The sequence below is a fragment of the Cryptococcus neoformans genome, chromosome 4 (assembly GCF_000149385.1).
Source record: "Cryptococcus neoformans var. neoformans B-3501A chromosome 4, whole genome shotgun sequence".
Taxonomy (NCBI): Eukaryota; Fungi; Basidiomycota; class Tremellomycetes; order Tremellales; family Cryptococcaceae; genus Cryptococcus; species Cryptococcus deneoformans.
In genome coordinates this window covers 683,793-703,897 of record NC_009180.1, presented here as the reverse complement: position 1 = coordinate 703,897, position 20,105 = coordinate 683,793, and the positions used below count along the sequence as shown (strand labels likewise).

At 47.0% G+C, this 20,105-nt stretch overlaps 6 protein-coding genes across 6 annotated transcripts in view; 3 read left to right on the top strand and 3 right to left on the bottom strand.

The window, feature by feature from the left end:
• Positions 1-871, bottom strand: part of CNBD2380 (hypothetical protein) — a gene marked incomplete at both ends in the record, with an annotated part of 1,227 nt that extends 356 nt beyond the window's left edge. The window contains 4 exons of the mRNA XM_770735.1: positions 1-367; positions 584-629; positions 722-740; positions 794-871. The exon at positions 1-367 is cut by the window's left edge and continues 35 nt beyond it. Coding sequence (XP_775828.1) covers positions 1-367; positions 584-629; positions 722-740; positions 794-871 — 510 coding nt within the window. The remainder of the gene's footprint in view (positions 368-583; positions 630-721; positions 741-793) is intronic.
• Positions 872-1,989: 1,118 nt separating this feature from the next.
• CNBD2370 (hypothetical protein) lies at positions 1,990-2,918 on the top strand (the record flags this gene model as incomplete). The annotated part of the gene is made up of 7 exons (XM_770734.1): positions 1,990-1,994; positions 2,054-2,095; positions 2,174-2,184; positions 2,241-2,295; positions 2,355-2,512; positions 2,575-2,818; positions 2,879-2,918. 7 exons carry the CDS (start codon positions 1,990-1,992, stop codon positions 2,916-2,918), a joined length of 555 nt encoding a protein of 184 aa, XP_775827.1.
• A 1,456-nt stretch (positions 2,919-4,374) lies between these two features.
• On the bottom strand, positions 4,375-7,572 carry CNBD2360 (hypothetical protein; the record flags this gene model as incomplete). Its single annotated transcript, XM_770733.1, has 10 exons — positions 4,375-4,728; positions 4,779-5,467; positions 5,515-5,859; positions 5,899-6,151; positions 6,207-6,385; positions 6,440-6,573; positions 6,620-7,047; positions 7,095-7,253; positions 7,311-7,498; positions 7,536-7,572. The coding sequence occupies 10 exons, from the start codon at positions 7,570-7,572 to the stop codon at positions 4,375-4,377; spliced, it is 2,766 nt and encodes a 921-aa protein (XP_775826.1).
• A 738-nt stretch (positions 7,573-8,310) lies between these two features.
• On the top strand, positions 8,311-10,345 carry CNBD2350 (hypothetical protein; the record flags this gene model as incomplete). The annotated part of the gene is made up of 11 exons (XM_770732.1): positions 8,311-8,511; positions 8,579-8,707; positions 8,775-8,890; positions 8,941-8,961; positions 9,022-9,103; positions 9,160-9,297; positions 9,348-9,372; positions 9,421-9,495; positions 9,537-9,625; positions 9,684-9,854; positions 9,908-10,345. 11 exons carry the CDS (start codon positions 8,311-8,313, stop codon positions 10,343-10,345), a joined length of 1,485 nt encoding a protein of 494 aa, XP_775825.1.
• Positions 10,346-10,885: 540 nt separating this feature from the next.
• On the bottom strand, positions 10,886-15,335 carry CNBD2340 (hypothetical protein; the record flags this gene model as incomplete). Its single annotated transcript, XM_770731.1, has 19 exons — positions 10,886-10,910; positions 10,962-11,302; positions 11,357-11,618; positions 11,673-11,791; positions 11,851-11,988; positions 12,043-12,198; positions 12,249-12,368; positions 12,426-12,540; positions 12,592-12,666; positions 12,722-12,897; positions 12,955-13,090; positions 13,145-13,707; positions 13,757-13,903; positions 13,967-14,047; positions 14,097-14,336; positions 14,394-14,782; positions 14,836-14,950; positions 15,005-15,196; positions 15,255-15,335. The coding sequence occupies 19 exons, from the start codon at positions 15,333-15,335 to the stop codon at positions 10,886-10,888; spliced, it is 3,471 nt and encodes a 1,156-aa protein (XP_775824.1).
• Positions 15,336-18,026: 2,691 nt separating this feature from the next.
• CNBD2330 (hypothetical protein) lies at positions 18,027-19,631 on the top strand (the record flags this gene model as incomplete). The annotated part of the gene is made up of 2 exons (XM_770730.1): positions 18,027-18,333; positions 18,394-19,631. 2 exons carry the CDS (start codon positions 18,027-18,029, stop codon positions 19,629-19,631), a joined length of 1,545 nt encoding a protein of 514 aa, XP_775823.1.
• Positions 19,632-20,105: the final 474 nt, after the last annotated feature.

Here is a 20,105-nt window from a genome sequence, read left to right as displayed (position 1 = left end):
AGCAGTAGAAGAGCCAGAGGCAGCAGCAGTAGAAGCGTCAGAGGCAGCAGCAGAAGAGCCGGAAGCAGCGCCACCAGCAGCAGCACCAGTTGAGTCAGCGCTGGAGGTGGCTGACGAGCTGGCGCTAGAATCCGAACCGCTAGCAGCAGAGGTGCTGTTGCTACTGCTGCTGCTGACACAAGAGGAGTCGCCGTCCTGGATGGTAACGGGAGATGAGTACTGGATCGAGCCACTAGCATCGGTGATCTTGAAAGTAATGGAGGTGCCGGCATCAATATCGGCGTTCCAAGTCACTTGGGTACCGGACTCGCTGTCAGAGATGGTCTCAAGAGCCGCGGCGGACGACTGGCCTCCGGGAATAACGGCGCTACAAAACAAGCAAGTCAGTTACTCTGATCAGAACTGGTTGTTGGTTTCCAAACGACGTGGCAATGACAAAGACAAAGACCCTGCTGCAGATGCTACAGCTGTTCACTTGTCCATTTAATTTGTGATTTGCCTGCCCTTCGGCGCTGGAAAGCGTGTCGTATGGCAAAGGGCAAAGGACGAAATAATGCTGGACAGACTGTAGAAGAGTACTTACACGATATAAGGAGCAGTACCACCGCTCCATGAGAGGGCGACAGGCTCTGCATTATCAGAGTTAGTTATACGTCTTAACATGTTGATACCCAAAGCTATCGACTTGAGGCGTTGACCCCATTGGCCAAAGGTTACTTACGACAGACAACCACAGAAGCCTACATACCGGGCGTCAGCGAGCTTCCCATGGGGTCGAGATGAGTATCCTTACGGGAGAGTTGACGGTAAGATCTTCGGCCCAGGCGGTCGCAAGAAGGGCAACAGTGGCAAAGAGAGCCTTGAAGTTCATATTGGAGCTTTTTTGTGGGATTGGGTGGAAGAAATAAGATGGAACAAGAGAAATAATGGGGAACGGCGCGATGGGGATGAAGAAAGGAGAGGGAATGGGCTGGGGGATGGTGGTTATAAAGGATAGGATTCTCGGTGCAGCGGGAGACAGGAGATGCTGCGAGCTGGTTAGTAGGGGGGATTGGCGGTTCTAGCACATCATCAAGGGAAGGATCGAGACCTAGCGCTGCCCTAAGAATGATGCCTTTGGGCTTTAGGGAGAGTTGCTTGGCTTTTTCGCCATCTTCTCGACACACCGCATCCAGGAAAATAACGGCCCCCTCGAAATTCGCGTGTCGCGTCTGACGTTGGCGACGCCGGCGCGTCGTGTGGTGGAGTGTGGCCGCCATCGGGCCAAGACAGAGCCCGCCCGCAGTCTTGAAACACGCTACATACACACCATTACTAACCAGGAGACAAGGCACCAAACTACTTGGTGACGTATGGGGAGCAATTTCAACCTGCTTTTACTTATATTACGAAACAGTTTCAACCTGCTTATTCCTTATCCTTACGAAACAATTTAGCGAGACCCGGGACCTGGCTTAGGTAATACTTGTTGCTTTGGTAACTAAAAATTATTAATACGAGTGGGTAAGACCGCCACCGCCCTGCTGGTTAATTAATAATGATGATGATGATGAATGATGATGGTGGTGAATGATGATGAATCATGGCCAAGAAAAAGAAGTACGGTGGCGGCCGTCCCCGGCGTCGGCGGCGGTGACCGGCCGCGGGGCCGCCGGGCGGCGGCCATCATCATCGTCGTTCGTCAGTTTACCTGACGTGGCTTTGACGCACAGGACTGTCGTCGCCGCTCGCCGCTCCTGTTTGCTGCCGTTAGTCCGAACTTTTCATTCTCGCGGCTTTGACCAACGAAAGAAGGAACACAGAGTCCCTATTTTTATCTCCCATTCCATCCATCTGTTCTCCAGCAATTACAGCTGTCTAAGCGTGTGCGGAGGAAAGTACGGTAGCATTTGTACAAGAGGAAGATCAAAGGTGAGCATCCTCGTCTGTCTGGTGCTCTCTTTCTCCAAGGCTGACTCCGTTTCGTTTTTCAATGCGCAGACGAAAACAATGTTGTATGTTCAGATAGATAATGTTGTTATGACTTGGACTCATCTTGCTCACTCTTTTATAGTGGAGCTGCTGCTGTTCCCGGATCCCGCCAGGGTTGCTTCAAGTAAGTATTATGCTTTCTCTATTTTTGCTCCAATATGCAATATTTCAGATGTGAAACTCTTTGCTGACTAAGTATCAGGTGTGGTAACCGTACGTCTACGATCTGTGACCTATATTGTGACGCAACCCTCTCTGATCCCACTCAGTCGGCCACATTGCTGAAAATTGCCAAGCTCCTGGCCGCCTCTGCTACAACTGCAGGTGAGAACATGGTCAGAACTTTCCTTACAAACCTAGTACTTATGCGTTTAAACCTTTAGGGAACCTGGGCACGAGTCGACCAACTGTCCGCAACCCAGGTCTACCGATGGCAAGCAATGCTACGCTTGTGGTGGTGTAGGTCATGTCAAGTCTGACTGTCCTTCTATGCGTGGAGCTTTCGGTCCCGGTCAGAAGTGCTTCAAATGTGGTCGACCTGGTAAGTGGATCCATCTTTGCATTAAATCCCATTGTCCACGCTTACTTATTAACTGCTTGTAGGCCATTTGGCTCGCGAGTGCACTGTGCCTGGATTCGTCGGTGCTTTCCGGGGCCGTGGCGGTTTTGGCGGTGCTTTTGGTGGCCGCCCTCGACCACCCATTAACCCTGATGGTACTCCTGTCAAATGCTACCGATGCAACGGTGAGAACCACCTTGCTCGAGACTGCCTTGCGCCTAGAGATGAAGCCGCAATCCTTGCCTCCAAGAAGTGCTACAAATGCCAGGAGACCGGCCATATCGCTAGGTAAACAAAGATATTTTTTCTTAACATGAGAGTTCTTTTGTTGACAATGTCTGCTTTTAGGGACTGCACCCAGGAAAATGTCTCTCCCCCTGCAGAGTAATAGCATCTGTGGTTGATGTATTACTTTCTGTTGCAGACATAGACGCTTAAGCGGAAAACGTACACAGTATCTGTTGGTGGCCATCGAATTCGTAGCAATCCACAGATGCGCGCTGTCGATGAAAGCACACTTACCGATTGCCTCACGACCTATCACTGACTGCTTTACATCAATCCATCTGTCTGCACTAGCGCAACAGAGTCAGGACAGTGATGTATCATAGCAATGAAATTCGGAATTTTTGGCGTCTTTATATCACCAATAGAGCAGTTCATAACCGGTAATCACTACCATAATTGCGGAACTTGCTGAATGTGATCTCGGAGCTTATAAATCGTCCTTCATCCTGTTCCCTTTCTTCCTTTCCTGTTTTTCATCCACGTCAAAGGTCAATGTGGTTTTTGCTCTCGCTTCAACAAATATAGTGCCCACTCCTAAGCTTCAACATGTCGCGACGGAATGCGAGCTGTACAACGTCAGGCATACCATTCGCTTCCGAGAAGAGGCAGGCACAGCTCATCGTAGCACTTGCGTTTTTCTGTGCAGCTGCATGCTTCGTACTTTAACTCAAACTAGGGCTGTGGTGCATGCTATGGCTGTTCGCTCGTTCATGTGGCAATAGGAACGAGAAGACATTATATATTAGATGAAGGCTATTGCTTTGCTTTGAGGCATTTACCGAAGGGTCGAGGAGACAACAGTCATTCCGGATTATTTTGGCCGTTGCCTATCCTATGTGATCTTCTCCATCTACGAGTACGACATTGTTCATTCGAATTTCATGGAAAAAGGTGTGAGGATAATCTGTTGAACTATGCGCGAGCTTTGGGCGATAGTACTGTCGTTCCGCCGCTCACTTCAGAAGAATCTCCTGGAATCCTGATTGGAGAATTGTTAAAACCACTTCTCTGAAATGGCGTGCCTTTTCCAATATTTTTCTTTTGCCTCTTCAGCTCTTCCTATGTATTATCTGCGATGGGGGTCCACTCGAGATAACCAAGCAAGGGCGGCGTGAATCTCACACGGGTTGCTACTACTACTAGCCAAAATGCTTTTGTGGTCGTGACTTCGGCGGCCTGTCCCTCCTTTCAGTGACTAGAAGCAAAGTGATAGTTGTTGGATTCCTCTGATTTATTACGTCTGTTGGCAATATGAGGGACGGGAACTCATGTACTTGAACTCAAAGACCCAATTGACATGTCATGAAATGCGTCCAACAACGAATTCGCTGCCGTCCAATTCACTCGTCTTCCGCTTGGGTGTTTTGTAGCGGAGCGATATTTATAATTAAATGTTCTATAAAGGCGTCCTTCCACTTTGTTAGCAAGGCAGGCATCGGGAGTTTTATAATCCTATGGTAGCACATGACCTGTAGAGCCAATATCCATGCATTTCCATTTGTTACCATCGTACAACGGACACTAGCGTAAATCCAATTTATTTTTTCAAGACCGCATTAGATGGCAGCCATGATCAACCGCGCCGCCTCCTCCTCTTCTGCTCTGACATTCAGCTCAATTGTTACACCAGTACCTGGAGCGTAAGTCATCCTACATCTGGCTAATACCTTGCTTGACTTTTCGCCATCTGCTATAGGGATGGCAAGACCAGCAAGATTAAGGGTGTGGACAGAATTGGAGGTAGGCGTGTCGGTGCCACCTAAGGGAAGCATACCGAGGACTTCAATAAGGGATCGACAAGCCTCTCTAAGGGATTCGGAAGAAGATAGAGCGAAGGTTTCGGTAAGTGACGGGGAAGAGGCTAACTTGTCCCATTCGTTCACGAAAGTAACGAAGGTAGGAGTTATATACTATCATTGATATCAGTATCTGAACATGATAAAGCAACAAAAACACTTACATCGGCCGCGCCCAGGTCGAGCTCCTCAACCTGGTACTCATCATCATATCCTTCTTCTTCCGGCTGTCCATTGGATGGGTCGACTTCTTTGCTGACGAATTTGAGAGTACAACCGAATGATCCGGCCGCATATTCTTGTGGATTCTCTCTCGTAAAGCTTACATATACCGGTGCCTGGCCTACTTGCGTTGTCAGGCTATTGATAGGAATAATGAAATCTTCTATCAATCCACAGTCAGGCGATGGCTGCATGATAACAGCGACTTGTTCTAACACAGTGTCGGGAATGGTGTTGGCAACATTGAATTGGAACACGACATGCTTCCTGAAGACGTGCTTGACAGCCGTGACGACATATTCTGTCTCAGACTCTGTGAGCTCGATGGGCTTGGCAGAAGATTTAAGGACAGGACCGTATGGCTCAAATTCGGGGATGGTCGAGAGTTGAGCGGCATACGACGATTGGGCTTCCTTAGCAGATGGAATGGGGGAGGCTGGGGTGATGACAGCAGCAGTAGAGGGGCCGGCGACATCGAGAGCAGATGAGCGAGTCTGAGCCATCTCTGCATGGGCCTGTTCGCGACTGACTTTAGGCACTGCAGAGATGTCGAATGCCGAAGCGTGCTTCGAATTATCTCGGACGTACGACATCAGTTGTTCCTCGAGATTGGCAAGGGAGAATTGAGCTTCTATGTCATATATCAGGTTGAGTCACTTGAGAGCTATTGCAACTCACCATCCTTCACAAGCAGATCTGCCAAAGATTTTTCCTCCAATACCTTGATGTACATAGCAGCCCTGTCTCTGACCTCATCATCGACATCATCAAGGCATCTCCTCATAAGCACGTTGACACTCTTCATCACTGAAGGGTCATCGACGCAGACACCAAACTTCGCCAAGCTACTGACAGCAGCTGCGCGAACAACCGCATTTTCAAGAACGACGCGATTATAGATGTATCGGATGAACTTAGTCGGGTTCCGGGTCTTGGGCCCCTCAATACCGAGCAAGTGGAGTATACGAACAGAAAGCTTTGTGAACTCGCAATCCTCAATGAACTCGCAAAGGTGAGCGAGTGCTGTTTCATCAGTTACTATTCGTCAAGAAGTAGACTCACCAGCATCGCGAGAGTCTTGGATATATTTAATCATGTCGAAAATCGCCTCAACGACCGCGTGCTTGAATTCATAACCGCCCTCGTCCCTTAGCACGCCAGAAAGAAAAGAGAGCATCACCGCTTGCTTAGCTGGAAACTTGAGGCAAAGTGATCGAATCGCATCAACAACGATGATCTTAAATTCGTCTGTAATATCGGTCATGAACGACGAAATTTGCTTCATTAGCCTGTCAACAGAAGCTTCGTTGCCAGTCTGTGCCATGGTCAACTGACGCCCGACAATATCAAATCGCCAAACAAAGACCTACCTTCAACAATGTGGTGATAGCGTACGTGGCGATGCTCCTGTTGGAGTCGGTGATCAAGTTCTCCATTTCGACGTTGAGCGCAGCAACGGATTGAGGTAGAGTTTGCGCAAGCTTGCTTAAAGTCTTCACGGCGGCGAACTTGATCACAGGCTTAGGGGAGCTCAAGAATAATTGTAATACTATCAATGGCGTTCGTCAAAGGATTCGATAGTGAAATGATATTACTGACTTACCCGCGATAGTCTTGTAAAGGTCGCCTGGTTGAACATCTTTCGTTTCACAAATGGCTCGCGCGGCCTCAATGTTGACCATTTCCGATTTGTGTCGAAGCAAAGTCTCAAGATATTCGTGCATTTGCTTTCTGAGACTGCAAACTGTCAGGCACAACACTTCTACACCAAGGATGCACGTACTTGGGGTCCTCATCCATAATCTTCCTCGCAAATCTAATCAACATGCAGATTGCCATGGGATTTCTCACGATAGAGCTCCCCTTCCCGCTTGCACCGAGTTGTTGCACCATCTTGGTGATCGCCATACGATCCTTTTCTCTAATAAGATATAATAGGCCCAATGCGTGGTACTGCATGATGTAGCTGGAACTCGCAACAGCCTGATAACCTCCTGTTGAGCCACCGGAAAAGTATGCAGATGCGCCAGAGTATGAAGAGACAGACTTTGCGTTGACAGCTTCTTGAGCTTCATTAGACCAGCGTTTGATAATGGTGGGGGAGAGTGGGAAGAGGTGGTAAGAGGAGATGAGAGAGGCTGAAGAGATTGAAGGCGAGCGATCCACAAGGGCCGATTTGAAGAAACGTTCGACAGACTGAACCGATTGCGCCTTCTTGGATGTTAGTTGAAGTTCTAGCACATGGCTCGATGACTCACATCAATGATCCTAGCAAGAGCTCGGATGGCGTTAGGCCTGTACACAACTTCCAAATTGGGCTGCATGTCCTTCATGATGGAAGATGTTACCATGATTACATCCTCTGCAACAGTAGACAGCTCTTTGACGACCAGATAGACCATTTGCCTTAGTGCACTCTACCCAACGGGATCAGTTGGTTGCTCGATGGAAAGAGATAATCGGAGTGCACCCACATCCTTGTGCTGGAACAGTTTCGTAACACCAAAGAAAAGGGTTGTGGCCTCCTGAGTGGAGAAAGTCTCCCCTGTGTATAGAAGGTATACGATCCGGGTCAAGAGGGCCCTACATTTCCTGGGAGATATGGGCGATTCGTTGAAGACGCGGGCTTCTTGTATGACAGTGGATTTATCGTGGTAGAAAGCTGCGGGTGTGAGCTGCGCCGTTAAGAGAGTACGTACATATTCCACCTGCTTCATCATCCTTCTTGAAGGACATGATTGTGAGATATGGTGATAGTTGGGGGAGAGTCGATCTGGAAGTTGGGTGCACGTTAGTAGTGCTCTACGTATGATGGTAACAACGACCTCCACGACGCGCCCACCCGGAGTTACTGCTCTGTGGCACCTCGAGTTGCACCAGCCGCACTTTATTAATATGTTGCATGATGCACGCGTTGAGCACGAGTCGACCACGTGTTGAGCAGGTGCAAACTCCAAGTCGGCGGCAACCGACGGTTTGATAATAATAATAATACAACAATAAAATCAACGACAGCGGTAGGCTCGACACAAGCCCCTCGACGGACATTGCCTCGTCTCGACAGCGGCCCTCCCTCCCTCGTCGTGGCTTCTTGGTTGGTGGGAGTCTGGAATCCGCACATTACACATCATATTACGTCGTGCGCTCGTGCCTCCACCCGTCGTCTTCTGTCCCTCAGTCCCTTCTTCTTTTCCCTCTTCTGCTAGGCAACGCATGCACACTGCAGGACAGCTCACGTAAACAAACAACAACTATGTGTCATCGGTCCCTGGCACTTGGCACCGCAACAATCTATGTACCTATGTTCGACCTTTTTTGCCCTTGTCCCTCGGCCTCATCTCCAATCATTATTATCACACCCAGTTACTTGAAATATATATATTTTTATATCAGTCCTTACTCCCAACAGCCTCACATATACCCATTGTGTTGACATTCTCCATCAATACGGAGATAATCAATACAACAGGGATCATGGTTCCTGCACTTTCCAGCCTCTCGTTTTTAATTCTCCTTTTTCCTCTGCTAGTCTCAGCAGCTTGCACAGACAATTCAACAGATACAGCAGGCCTTCAAAAGCTTCTTACTGATGGAAGCGCGGGGTATAAGCTGCAACTTTGTCAAAACCAGATATACAGCTTGACCAACACTCTCAATTACACTGCCTCTAATCAAGTATGTCTGAATTATTCCTTACTTGTTGATCACACGTCTGTATTCTGTTAATCCCGTGTCTTGCTAGGAAATCTCTACAGAGGGTTACCCGATTGGAGATGCCCGTGCCGTGCTCGTTGTTGCCGGATTCAACCAAACTACCGCTGTTAAGGCATCGGGAACAACTCAAGACAGTGCTGCTTTGCGTCACGTTATTGTCAGTGTCTATTTCCGCTGCCGAGCCACGCTGCTGCTTGTGCTAATATTTGTTCCTTCGCTGGTAGATCAACGGCAACAGGGCTGCCAACGAGTCTGTTTATAAAGGTGGTGGAGGCAACATTGAGTTCGGGGGTGCGAACAGTAACCAGGTGATTGAATATGTGAAGAGTTACGATCCAAGGCATGTCTTTTGAATTCTTATTGCTGCTGTGCTGACAGGACGCATTGAAGAGGTTGGTCTTGTATGCACATGTAAGGATCTCTGGTCGTTCGCAACGAGTCACAAGTGTGATTGCTTACATTACCTTTTAGCTCTGAAGGTCAACTCAACTGTGTCAATGCCACTGTCCAATATAACGACATCGGTCCATGTGGCACAGACTATTTTCAAAATGTACGACTTTTAGAGCGCCTTTTGTTGTTCAGGGATGATATACTAATTGGAAATAGTGGGCAGACGGAATATCCCTTTCGTGCTCCGCTAGTCTTGTGCAGAACAACGAGATTATAGATGCAACGGACGGAGGTATAGTCGTGTTCGGAGCACCGTTCTCCACTGTCAGAAATAATATTATTAAGGCCAAGACTGTGAGTAAAAACCATCATGTTGTTCACGATTAATTGAATGATTGCATCAGCGAGTGATGATTGGTGGCATCAATAGCAAGTTGACATTTACTTTTTGATTTGCAGCATGTTGACAAGCGATAGTGGTCGATGTGAAGCCCTGGAAGCCAATCGGCAACTATAGCCATACCGTTGTAGAGGGCAATACCATTTATGGGGGTTTTGCTACTTCTGTAAGTCAAACCTCAGAAAGCTGAAAGTAACCTATCCTCAACAAATTAACACACTTCAGATGGGCAACGAAACCAGAGGTCCTCAGGAATATCAAGCCATCATTAAAATCGGCCTTGTAAGCCTTTTCTCATGTGTTTCTTTTTTTGCCTTCCTCTTCCGCTTACCCCAAATAGGCTCTCGGCCCTGATGCCTGGTTCTCTGACCAACGGTTTGGGTCAAACAAATCTTTTGGCGGTGTCATCCAAGACAATCGATTCTCTGGGGCATTCGCTTTTGGAATGGGTGTCACAAGTGCCAAAGATTTCATCATACAGAACAACACATTTTTCGGCAATACTTCCTTCGTACGTACAGTACACGTATAAATTTCATATTAAAGCTTATGAGATGGCTGCAGATCGGTAACTATGGCCCCAACTGCACGACAGGCAACAAGACGCCTCATCCTTCAGACCCGCTTCTCGAGGAATTATCAACTCTCCAAAACACCACCATCTCTGTACCTGCTTCCTCTCCGTTCCAGTTTGTGAACGGCACGGCCATAGGTCTGACTTGCTTCGTTCCTCCAGAATCAACAAGTTACTCATGGCCGTATGGGGACGGGCAAGTGAATAGTGAACAAGCAGATAAAGGAAATGGCACTAGTGGAACTTCTACCTCGACTGGCAGCGCCAGTCAGACTAGTGCGGCCTCGACTGTCAGTTCCAACGGGAATGAGAGTGCTGCAAGGAGGGTGGCAGGTCTCCCTAGTATGAAGGGTTTTGTGTTAGCAATAGCAATAACATGGGCCATGAGCCGATCGATTACGGCAGGAGACTTTACTGCAGTATTCTAAGGATCAGCAAAACGAAGACGCTCGTAGCGCCGTGCCACACTGACATATATATGTCATATCCAAAGATGACGAGATGAAAGGAAGTATCATTGTTACGTAGCCCTGTATCGATAATAGACTTCTAACCAATAGTAATATCGGTTGCCATGTTTCAAAACTAAATGCATATGATAGTAGTTATCAATTGCGATGGTCTATGATCATCATGTACAAATAGGCGACTTAAAATATTTGTTTAGACATTACTAGAAATGCCGCCCTGCCCATCCTCTTTTTTGAATCACAATTTTAACCCGGTGATTTGGATAATATCGTCCGTGACACTGTTGAAGACGATCAATGAACAACATTGAAGTGTTTTGTGACGAGTGCTCGTACGGCACAATGGGTCCTTGCTATCATTATAACTATTATAACTATTTTGTACTTTATCCACCTCAATTTCATGATTATTTGCCATTCTCCATGATCATAAACCTGGGTTGCATGAATAACTCCAAGATTAAACCTGTCACTAGGCACTTATTGATGGGTTGCAGCCTATCGACTCATATTGAGTGTTCCCCTATTACCATCATCAACTTTCAGTCATATGAATATAAACTGGACGACTTACTGCCCTCTCTCAGGATCTGCCATCCTGATAACTTTCTTGTCGGGTCCACTGGTGTCAATACCCTGCATATCCAACGGGGTAATTAAGATATACTGTTTCCCATCACTCTCTCTGGCACCCTCCATTAGGTTCTTTGCAGCCACCTTTCGGTTCGCTGCATCTAGAAATACATCCCATTCGTCAAGAGCTCGGATAGGACAAGGAACAGTAGACCATAAGGCCAAAAGGAGAGACACCGTAGAAAAGGAACGCTCTCCGCCGGAAAGCGCTTTGGCACCTTTATAATGCGATATCTGTGTATAAGTGCCGTCCTGGGACTCCGTGGTCGTCTGGTTATGGATCTAATTTGTACCTCATCAGACATTATCTTCGCTGCGGGTATACCGTTAACTTACAACCAACGACAGCTTCTCATGCCCATGGTCGAAGTTCAGCCTTCCTTCCATTGCCCTAAAACTCTCAAACACGACGAAAGCCGTTTTGGCCCGGATAGCAATATGGCTGCGGGTTTGATGCCACCAAGTGTGTCTGTTGGTCATGGCCTTCCTAAGAACAATTCGGAGGAAATTCAGATCTTTGATGTTTTCATTCGCTTTCTGATATCGTTGCCTTTGGAGACGATATTCGGCGGTCAGCTCATCCAAATTGACGCCGAGGCTACCGCAGTGTCAGATTGAACCACGACAAGAGATGTTAGACAGAACAACATACGCTCTGGAAGCTTCGGTGATGGACTGATCCAAGGCCTTTCGCTCAGCTTCCAGTTCCGCTGGCGTTTTGATGGTGTTGATTTTTTCAGGAGCATAGTCCAGTGCTTTATTGGTCCATTCCTGAAAGTCCACGGTTACACTTCACGTCCAAAGACCATACATGAAGAATCAATGCTCACCTGGACATTTTGCTCTAGATCCACCAAAATTTCCTCTGCCTCCTCGAGCTTGGTCTCGTAATTGATCAATGATTGGGCCCAGTGACTCTGCCGAGTCAGAATATTCGTTCTGCGCTGTACTTGGCTCTCTAAATTTTTCTTGATATAAACGTCAGTAGACATTATGTTCTAGACAGTGCTTAAAACACTCACCAGAAGCAATTCTTTTGTCGGAGCCTGGGCATCAAAAGCTGCTCGCTTTTGGACGACGTCCGCATCTAGCTGTTTGATGACATCTTCCTGCTTGATGATGTCCGCATTATGCTCCTGCAGCTTCATTTCAAGTTCATTAATTCTTTCTTTCAAGTCCTATTCACGATGTTAGTATTTGAGCGGATCACTTATGGTGGAAAGCTCACGTCACGGATGGATTCGCTAGTATCGATTTCAGTTGAAGCCATATCTGCCAGCTTTCTTTTGGTCTGATCAAGATCTTTTTCTAAAGGGATCATTTTCTTCTGCAAATCGGTGATACCTGCCTATAGGTATTATTATATCAGCACGCGCGCAAAAGACATGATGTACTATTGCCCTACAGAAAGCTTGGCCATGTCTTGCTGTAGAGAAGCAATGCGATTTTCGGTCATAGAAGCGGAGTTGCACAGTTGTTGACATTGCGATTCGTAGTCTTGAAGTTGGGCTTCGCATTTCCTGCAGAACAAAAGTAAGGTTGATTCTAGTGACCAAAAGGAAAAGACTCACGCAATCTCACTTCCCACATCCAGGGCAAAAAGAGGATTGCCTCGATATTTGTTAGTAGGTCCGGAGTGTCGATTTCTAGCATGTGTGAGGAGTAAGCGAAGACCAATTTTGAAAACGGGGGATTACGTACGATTTAGTACCAGAGGTTGTCATTAGATCCGCGCAGTGGACTGTCACAAACTGAGCAACGTTTTTGTTCAAGAGATCGTCCATCAATCTGTTGCCTTCAATAAGAGTAGGTGCAAGCATAGTCTTCTCGATGTTATGATGATCGATTAGAATGCGAAGCACTTCTTCATTTTCGATCTGTGGAGGAAGTTGTATCAACAGCCGGCAAAAAAATAAACAACGGTATTAACTCACGCGCAACTTGCTCAATATAGTGGGGCCATGTCTGCTCAGGTCGCCGTTGGAAAAGTCAAACAATTCGCCAGAATGCCGATAGATAGTAGGAATGCGAGCTCCATCCCTTGCGGTAAAGTTGCCCGGACGATATCCTCTGAATGAATCTGATCAGCGAACACACGGTCATGTCTTCATTATGAGAACCTACCGCGCGAAATGCTTGCTCAGTATGTTGCTCAGCTTGACGCGGTCTTCATGGTCCCGGACAGCAAACGAGCAAAGTGCAGATCCGAGCATTACTTGAAGAACATCCGCGTAACGCATATCTTCAAGATGAACAAACATACCCATGGGGCCTATCGGTTTAGAGTGCTTCCAGTTTGTGCTGTTGATTTCCTCGAGCAGAGGTTCGATGTGAAGACCAAAAGCGGCTATTCTACTATTGGCTTGTCTACTGATATTTTGTATCTGGCGTTGCATTTGAGCTTTTGACTGATTTACATCCCTTAAATTGGCGTTGATCGACTGCAGTTCCTCTTTAGCTCGTTTTTGAGCTTGAAACTTGTCGTCACGTTCTCTTTCACGGGCAGGTCGCTCAAGCTGTAGTTTGCTCAATATATCCTCCGCTTTAGCCCGACGTTGGAGAAGGCGTCTGCGCTCCTCCTGCTGTTCTGGCTCATTGAGGCGGAGTTGTTCCTCAATTTTTCTTTCGAGTCGCTCAAGCGTACTTTTTTCTGAGATAATCTTTTCCTCAATCTCCGCAACGGAGCTCTGTGAACGAATTAAAGGTTGCCCTTATCAGCAAATTAGAGAGACTGACCTGCATTGATCTGAGCTCTTTGCTAGCCTCTTGAGACCTGGCTTTGGCTTGCCTGACAGCCAAAGCAAGTGGTTTCGAAGATTCATCAAGATTCTTGAGATCACTTTCTGTCTCCAAGATCGCATCATTTACTTGGGGCAACTCTTTCTGCGCCATACATATTAGCGAATATCTCTCTTATCGGGACAGAAAGAAGGAAATTCGCCTCACATCAGTTTTGTGGATCTCTTCTTGGACCTTTTCTATCTTTTCCCGTAATTCGAGGACGTCTGATTTTTTCTCGTCTCGAGCCTGAGTATCATTGTTAGTTCCGTACAAGACATGTTGTTACTGCTTTTACTTTTTCTTTCTCGATAACATAAGACCATGCTAGCTCGATTAAGAGTTGTTTGTTCCTTCTTTTTTGCCTCATGACCTTTTTGGACGCTTGAATCTTTCGTTTGTAGCTCTCAACTTTGGCCTTCAGGTCTGGAAGAGCTTCTCGTTGTCGCTTAATGAAGTTAACAAGTGACTCAATGTTCTGGGAAGACGCTTCATATGATTCAAGCAGATTCGAAAGCTGAGTACCGTTCAAAAAAAACTGAAGATGACTGTTAGTATCCGCCTACTAATACTCGAAGGTTCAAGTGAGACAAACTTTGTACAGTTTGGAGGGGTCTGCATTCTGTAGGAAACTTCGAGATTGATCTTGAGTTAAGACTGTGAGAGGCGAGTCGATGTTGATGTTGAAATAGTCGGAGATAGAAGTGAGCTCAGATCTCTTGTTTGCGATTGTTTTGCCATCTTTTGACGCCTTAAATTTATATCCGGAGGAACCATTGGAATGTATAGTTCGTTCGATGACAATGTTAGGATTGTAGACTTCGGGACGATAAGCAGAATCGCCAGAGTTGGCCAAAGTAATGGTGATGACAGCACGCTCTGCACCTGTGCGTATCAGATCTTTAAGACCAGTTCCGCGGCCGGTGAGATTGGCCTTGCCACCAAGGGCTACTGCAATGGCAGTCAGAACTGCGGATTTACCACCTTTAAGAATTGTATTAGCTGTGATTTATGGTCGAGCTTAGACATAAACCCACTTCCGTTATGGCCGACAACAAAATTCATCCTCGGTCCGAAATCAACAGTCAAGTGTCGGTGACACATGAAATCAATGAGGGATATGGACTTGATAATACCAGCTGAAGAAGCAGACTGATTTTCCAATCAATACACTCTGGCCAAGCTGTATTCCAACTAGTCACTTACTCCAACATAACCTTTCTGGCTTCTCCTCAGATCCGAATAAGCGGCGAGTAAAGCTTCTTCTTCATAGCTGGGTTCTTCGTACTCCGATTCGTCACTTGAATCATCCATATCCATACCCGCATCATCATTGTCAGAGTTGAAATCTGATGAGGAGATATCACCCGTGCCAGGTTCCGTTTTGGCACGTTTAAACTATTATAACGCGTCGCGTCAGTACGGTACTAGGGTGCGCGACAAAAAAAAGGCGCACCTGCGAACTCTGGTGAGGACGTGCCAATTCGTTATCGGAATCAAGTTGGTCTATTCGACGTCTTGATCCTGTGCGCGCCATTCTAAAGAGGTGGGGTAAATGAAGATGATGGATGCAGAATATGACAAAAGGCTGAGATGATGGGACCGTGTGGTCAATGTCTAATAAAGTCAGGTGCCTTCGCGCGTTGGACAAAGAACCGACCGTGGGAGAATTACTTAGAGCAGTCCCGCGACTCGCGATTTCTCGGCGGACGCTGCGCTGTTGCAATAAATAATAATCGTCGAGTCTGCAACACTCATTGTACTAGCAGGGGTATTCCATCGTAGAGATCAACGACTCTCGACAACCGAACCTTCAGAAGCTATATTTCCTAGCAACTCTATTGCTACTGAGCCAACATGAACAACAGGGGTGTAGGCCAACGTCAAGATAATACGTCCCATGCCAATTTGCGGTTGGGGGTTCGAGCCCCGCCGGGGGTCTTTTTTAATTTTTTTTAGCTCAACTTTCACACGCGATCACGTTCCGAGGCGCCACCAATGGCGACAAGAGCACAATTTCGATGGAAGTAATTTGTCTACCGTCAAACTAATACATCCAATCAACTAACATCGTTCAGTTGTTATGAGCAGTTGATTATTTGTATCTCGAGGTAACTACATAACAACCCAAACCTCGTTCACGTTGTTACTCTGTACTCTTAAATTGGCTGAAAAGGATGATGCGAGTATTTTGGTGCGGAGATTATCCTTCTATTAGTAGGCGGAGGGAGGGTCATTATTATAGATACGTACGAGAATTCATCTTCACAGGCAAATTCTTCCCGCTATATATGCTAATATCTCTGGTATACAACTAAACCTCGCCTCATCTTCCCATACTCACTCAATCCTTAATCATAGCCCCCCGCTGACAACGCTCTGTGAGCCTAGCCTAGCCTCATCTCCCCTAGATCTCCAAATCGATCTGTGACAGACATTCAGAGACGAGAACAAACTAAAAGCGGCCGAAATTATTGTTCACAACAGAGTCAAAACTCTTCTTCTTCATCGAACCGGCGGATGCTCGATTTGGAAGGTCCTTCCTAGATTTAGTCAACTTGATTCCTCAGAGAATCAATATTTAGTGGTCGTCCCGACACGTTACTGTTGTATGTTATATGTGTAGTATATAAAGTAATTATGATGTTCATGTCATTATTATATTTCGTTATTATGCTAATACCACCGTACTACCGTACGTATGCGAAGGAAACGCGAAACACGCGACGAATTAATAATAAGTTTTAAAAACGCGAGATGAGATATGAGGTTCAAGTATCGGCGTGGTTCAAGGACTCAGGATTCGAGGGATCGAGAGTTTTGACATTTTATGATCGGAGGTCGTGAGACTGGATTCTGGTTCCTGGTTCCTGACTTCTGACTCTAGCGCGTGCCCTATTACCCTTACGCGTGAAGCGTGAACCGCGGCGTTGTTGTCACGAGTCACGATAGGGTTTGGTCGAAAATAAAAGACAGAATATTTATGTCGTTGGAAGCAAAGACGTCAATCATTCTTCGTCCTGCCTACCCATCTCAGCAGCTCTCCGCCCCCTTTTCCCTTTTTCTTTTTCCCTTCTTTGGCAGTCATTTTACGGTGCAAGTCAATACCCGAACTTCTCATCATCTATCTGTTTGATTCGACCTTCCAACTCGTCGGTTGACTGGTTCACCGCGTTACGCCCACCCGGCTTTCTCCATATCTAGTCAACTTTGCTCGTGCTGTCTACCTAGCCAGCCCCGCTCGCAACACTCCTTTATCTATTTCTCCAGGTCGCTAGTCGTCTTTGAGCCTTTGATCGCCCACGCCGCTTTTTTCACCCCTTGCCCTTTTTACGACCTTATACACACTCCAAATCATCCGTCTTTCGCCCTCGGTTTTTACTGCAATCATTGGTTATCAAGTGCCAGCAGTAACCACATACCTTTTCTCGGGTCCGATTATACATCGATTTATATCACGAATCTTACAACCTTTACGAACGCCGCTTACGTCTACGCCTCTGTTGGTATCGAATTCCTCGACGCGACACGATTCGACAACGCGTACACTGAGCTTAAATTTCTTTCAGTCTACGACTTGACGATCTTGTCGATTAGTATACAGCATAGCAGAGCACAGTAATTGTCAGGAGGAGTCGTTTGCCAACATCACACTGATTGATTAGTGTAAAAAGGTGAGTGTTCCTTGAGCTGTGATCTGGTTCCGGGTTGGCAATTGTGTGGGTTGTGGATTGATGGTTCATGTAAAATGCAACCGTTCTGACGCGGCTGCAGCTTGCAGAGAGCAGGACATGGGGATGATAGCTATCCGTCGCGTGATGATGTCTTTGAAGGCAATTGACGGGCAACCCTTTCTCCTTTAACATCTGGCGACTGCTTTCTGGCGTAACGCAAGTGCAATCTTCCTTGCGAGCTAGCTCTCGTACTGCTAGCCATTTACCTTTGCCATCCTTGAGCGCTTGACCTCTCGGCTGACTCACTTGTTTCCTCACAGATTAAAAACCGCCGTTGTCGTCAGAGCTCAACATCCACACACCATCCTTTGATCGTGCCCCGTGCTCAACGCGCCACCTCCTGTCTTTGCAACCACAAAGGATCAATCATTGAAGAGTGGTTCCCGATCTACGCCTCTCATCTTTCCCAACTATTTCTTTACAGAGACACCCAGGTTCTGGTAATCTGAGTATAGGATAGCGCGAAGCAGGACTCGCCCTCAGTCAGTATTTTAATGATGTCGGAAGCTTTCCTTCTATCTACCCATTCGTACGCCCCATCCTCCCCTGATCCCACTCATCTCCGCCTTCTTGCCTTTTCAGTCGCAGAAGCTGCTTTACAGTCTGATCCCAACTCTCCGCCCATCTCCCTGACTATGGACAAAGCACCTGTTCTGCCAGAAATCCCGCATAACTTATGTGACTGGCCTATTCAGGTGGAAGATGTCGAGGAAGACTGGATTGAAGATCGATGGCGCGACACAGAGCATCAAAGACGGACTCAATGGGAAATGGGCCAAAAGGAAACGGGGATGAAGAAGTGTGAGTCATGCGAGTCCCTATTGGTGTCATGAACTTCAAATAGCTGATGGGAGGCCCCAGCTGCTCTCGGGAAAATACTGTCAGGAAGTCCCTTCTCTCCCTCATACTACGGCTTCAGTCTTCCTCGCAATTCGTCTCTGGCAGCGACTGCGTCGGACTGTGTCTGGGACGATCGTTATGAGAGACCCAAAATTGCTTCCGGAAAGCCAACAAAAGAAATCAGGAGACAGCGTCTTCGGTCTTGCACTCACTTTACGGACCCATGTTCTTTCTTGCCAACTTCGTCTCAACCCGATCGGCGGCACCCATCTCCCGATTTTGAGCCCCGTCTTGCTGCAAGGAAGTGCTCGACCCATCCGGGGCAGGGGCCAGTCAGCAACAAACATTCAAGTATAAAATCTGATATGTTTCATCCTAACCAACCTATTGACTCCCCTCCTTGTACAAATGTACGCCTTCCGAGTCTTGCTCAGATACACGCCAAGATGGGTTCTCCAGCTCGCCAACAAAGTGCACCTGGAATGGGCGCCGTCCGTATGGATACTTCTGAATCCATTGAAATTTTACAGACTCCAACTGAGGAATATACTTCCTCACGCATCGAAGCCCGTCTGGCTTTATCCACGGTTCTCCATCGTCGACCTTCTACTCCTCCGAGCCCAGTTACTATGTCCGCTGTGTCATCACCGAAAGAGAAGGAAGCACCGCGCCTAGCGCCTTTTTTGCGTGAACGCACCAATGGTCGTATATCTGGTCGACCTTCCTCCATGCCCCCAATGACGTTTCCTGCTGAACATATGACTTCATTGGCAGCTCTTGGGAAAAGTCATTATACTCCACCAAAGTCCGCAGTGATGGTAACTCCTCCGAAAAATCGATACAAATTTGAAGGTGGAGGTGACGTTCCTGAGCCTGTTCGCCCCCCTCTTATCCAGTCTATATCCGGCGGCACCCCGGTCTCTCGTATTGGTGGTTCAAGCTTTCCACACATGACTACTACTCCATCCTCTGAGCGGACAGCCGTCTCTCCGACATACATCACTTCCCCCACCGGCAGTGCTAGCTCAACAATGTCTATTCCCAGAATTACATGCACTCCCGCACCTGTCAAGGTTGTAAAGGATGGATTAGAGATGGATTCTGACGAGGACGAAGGTGATGTTGTTCTTTTTGAGGCGGATACTTGCGGCTCCGAACGAGGAAAACCGTCCTTGTTGCAAGCGGCACAGGAAAAAGAAAGGGTGGCGCGAGCCGCCGCTATGAAGAAAAGGCTATTACAACGCCGAATGTCCAATTGAAGCTTTTGTGCTTCTCATCTTTACCAATATTTTGTGGTAATTATATAGTCTGTAGATGGACAATGGGCCTAGAGCCAAGAAGAATGAAGCGGGCTTCTTCATGTTGATTGCTATATTCATGCGGTAATCATGTGATACACATTTGTTCTTTGTTGCGTGATGTCGCCATCACATTGCATTTAAGTGTTTTTTCTAAAAAGAAATCTAAGAGACGACCTCTATTCCTATGCAGTGAGCAGCGACACCTAGCAAAAATCATCGCTGCTTTCTTTGTCGTCTGCGAATGAAGCGTGCTGTCAACCTCACTTGCATTGAACAGTTTTTAGTTAGATTATATGTCGATAGCCATCGTCGTTGCTCCGGCAAAATAAAATAACAATACTCGTACTGGTGTGATTGGTGGAGCGTAGCAGCCAGCTGTATTTTGTACTCCTCTACAACAGTACGTAGTAGTAGTACCGTAGTAGAGGCCGT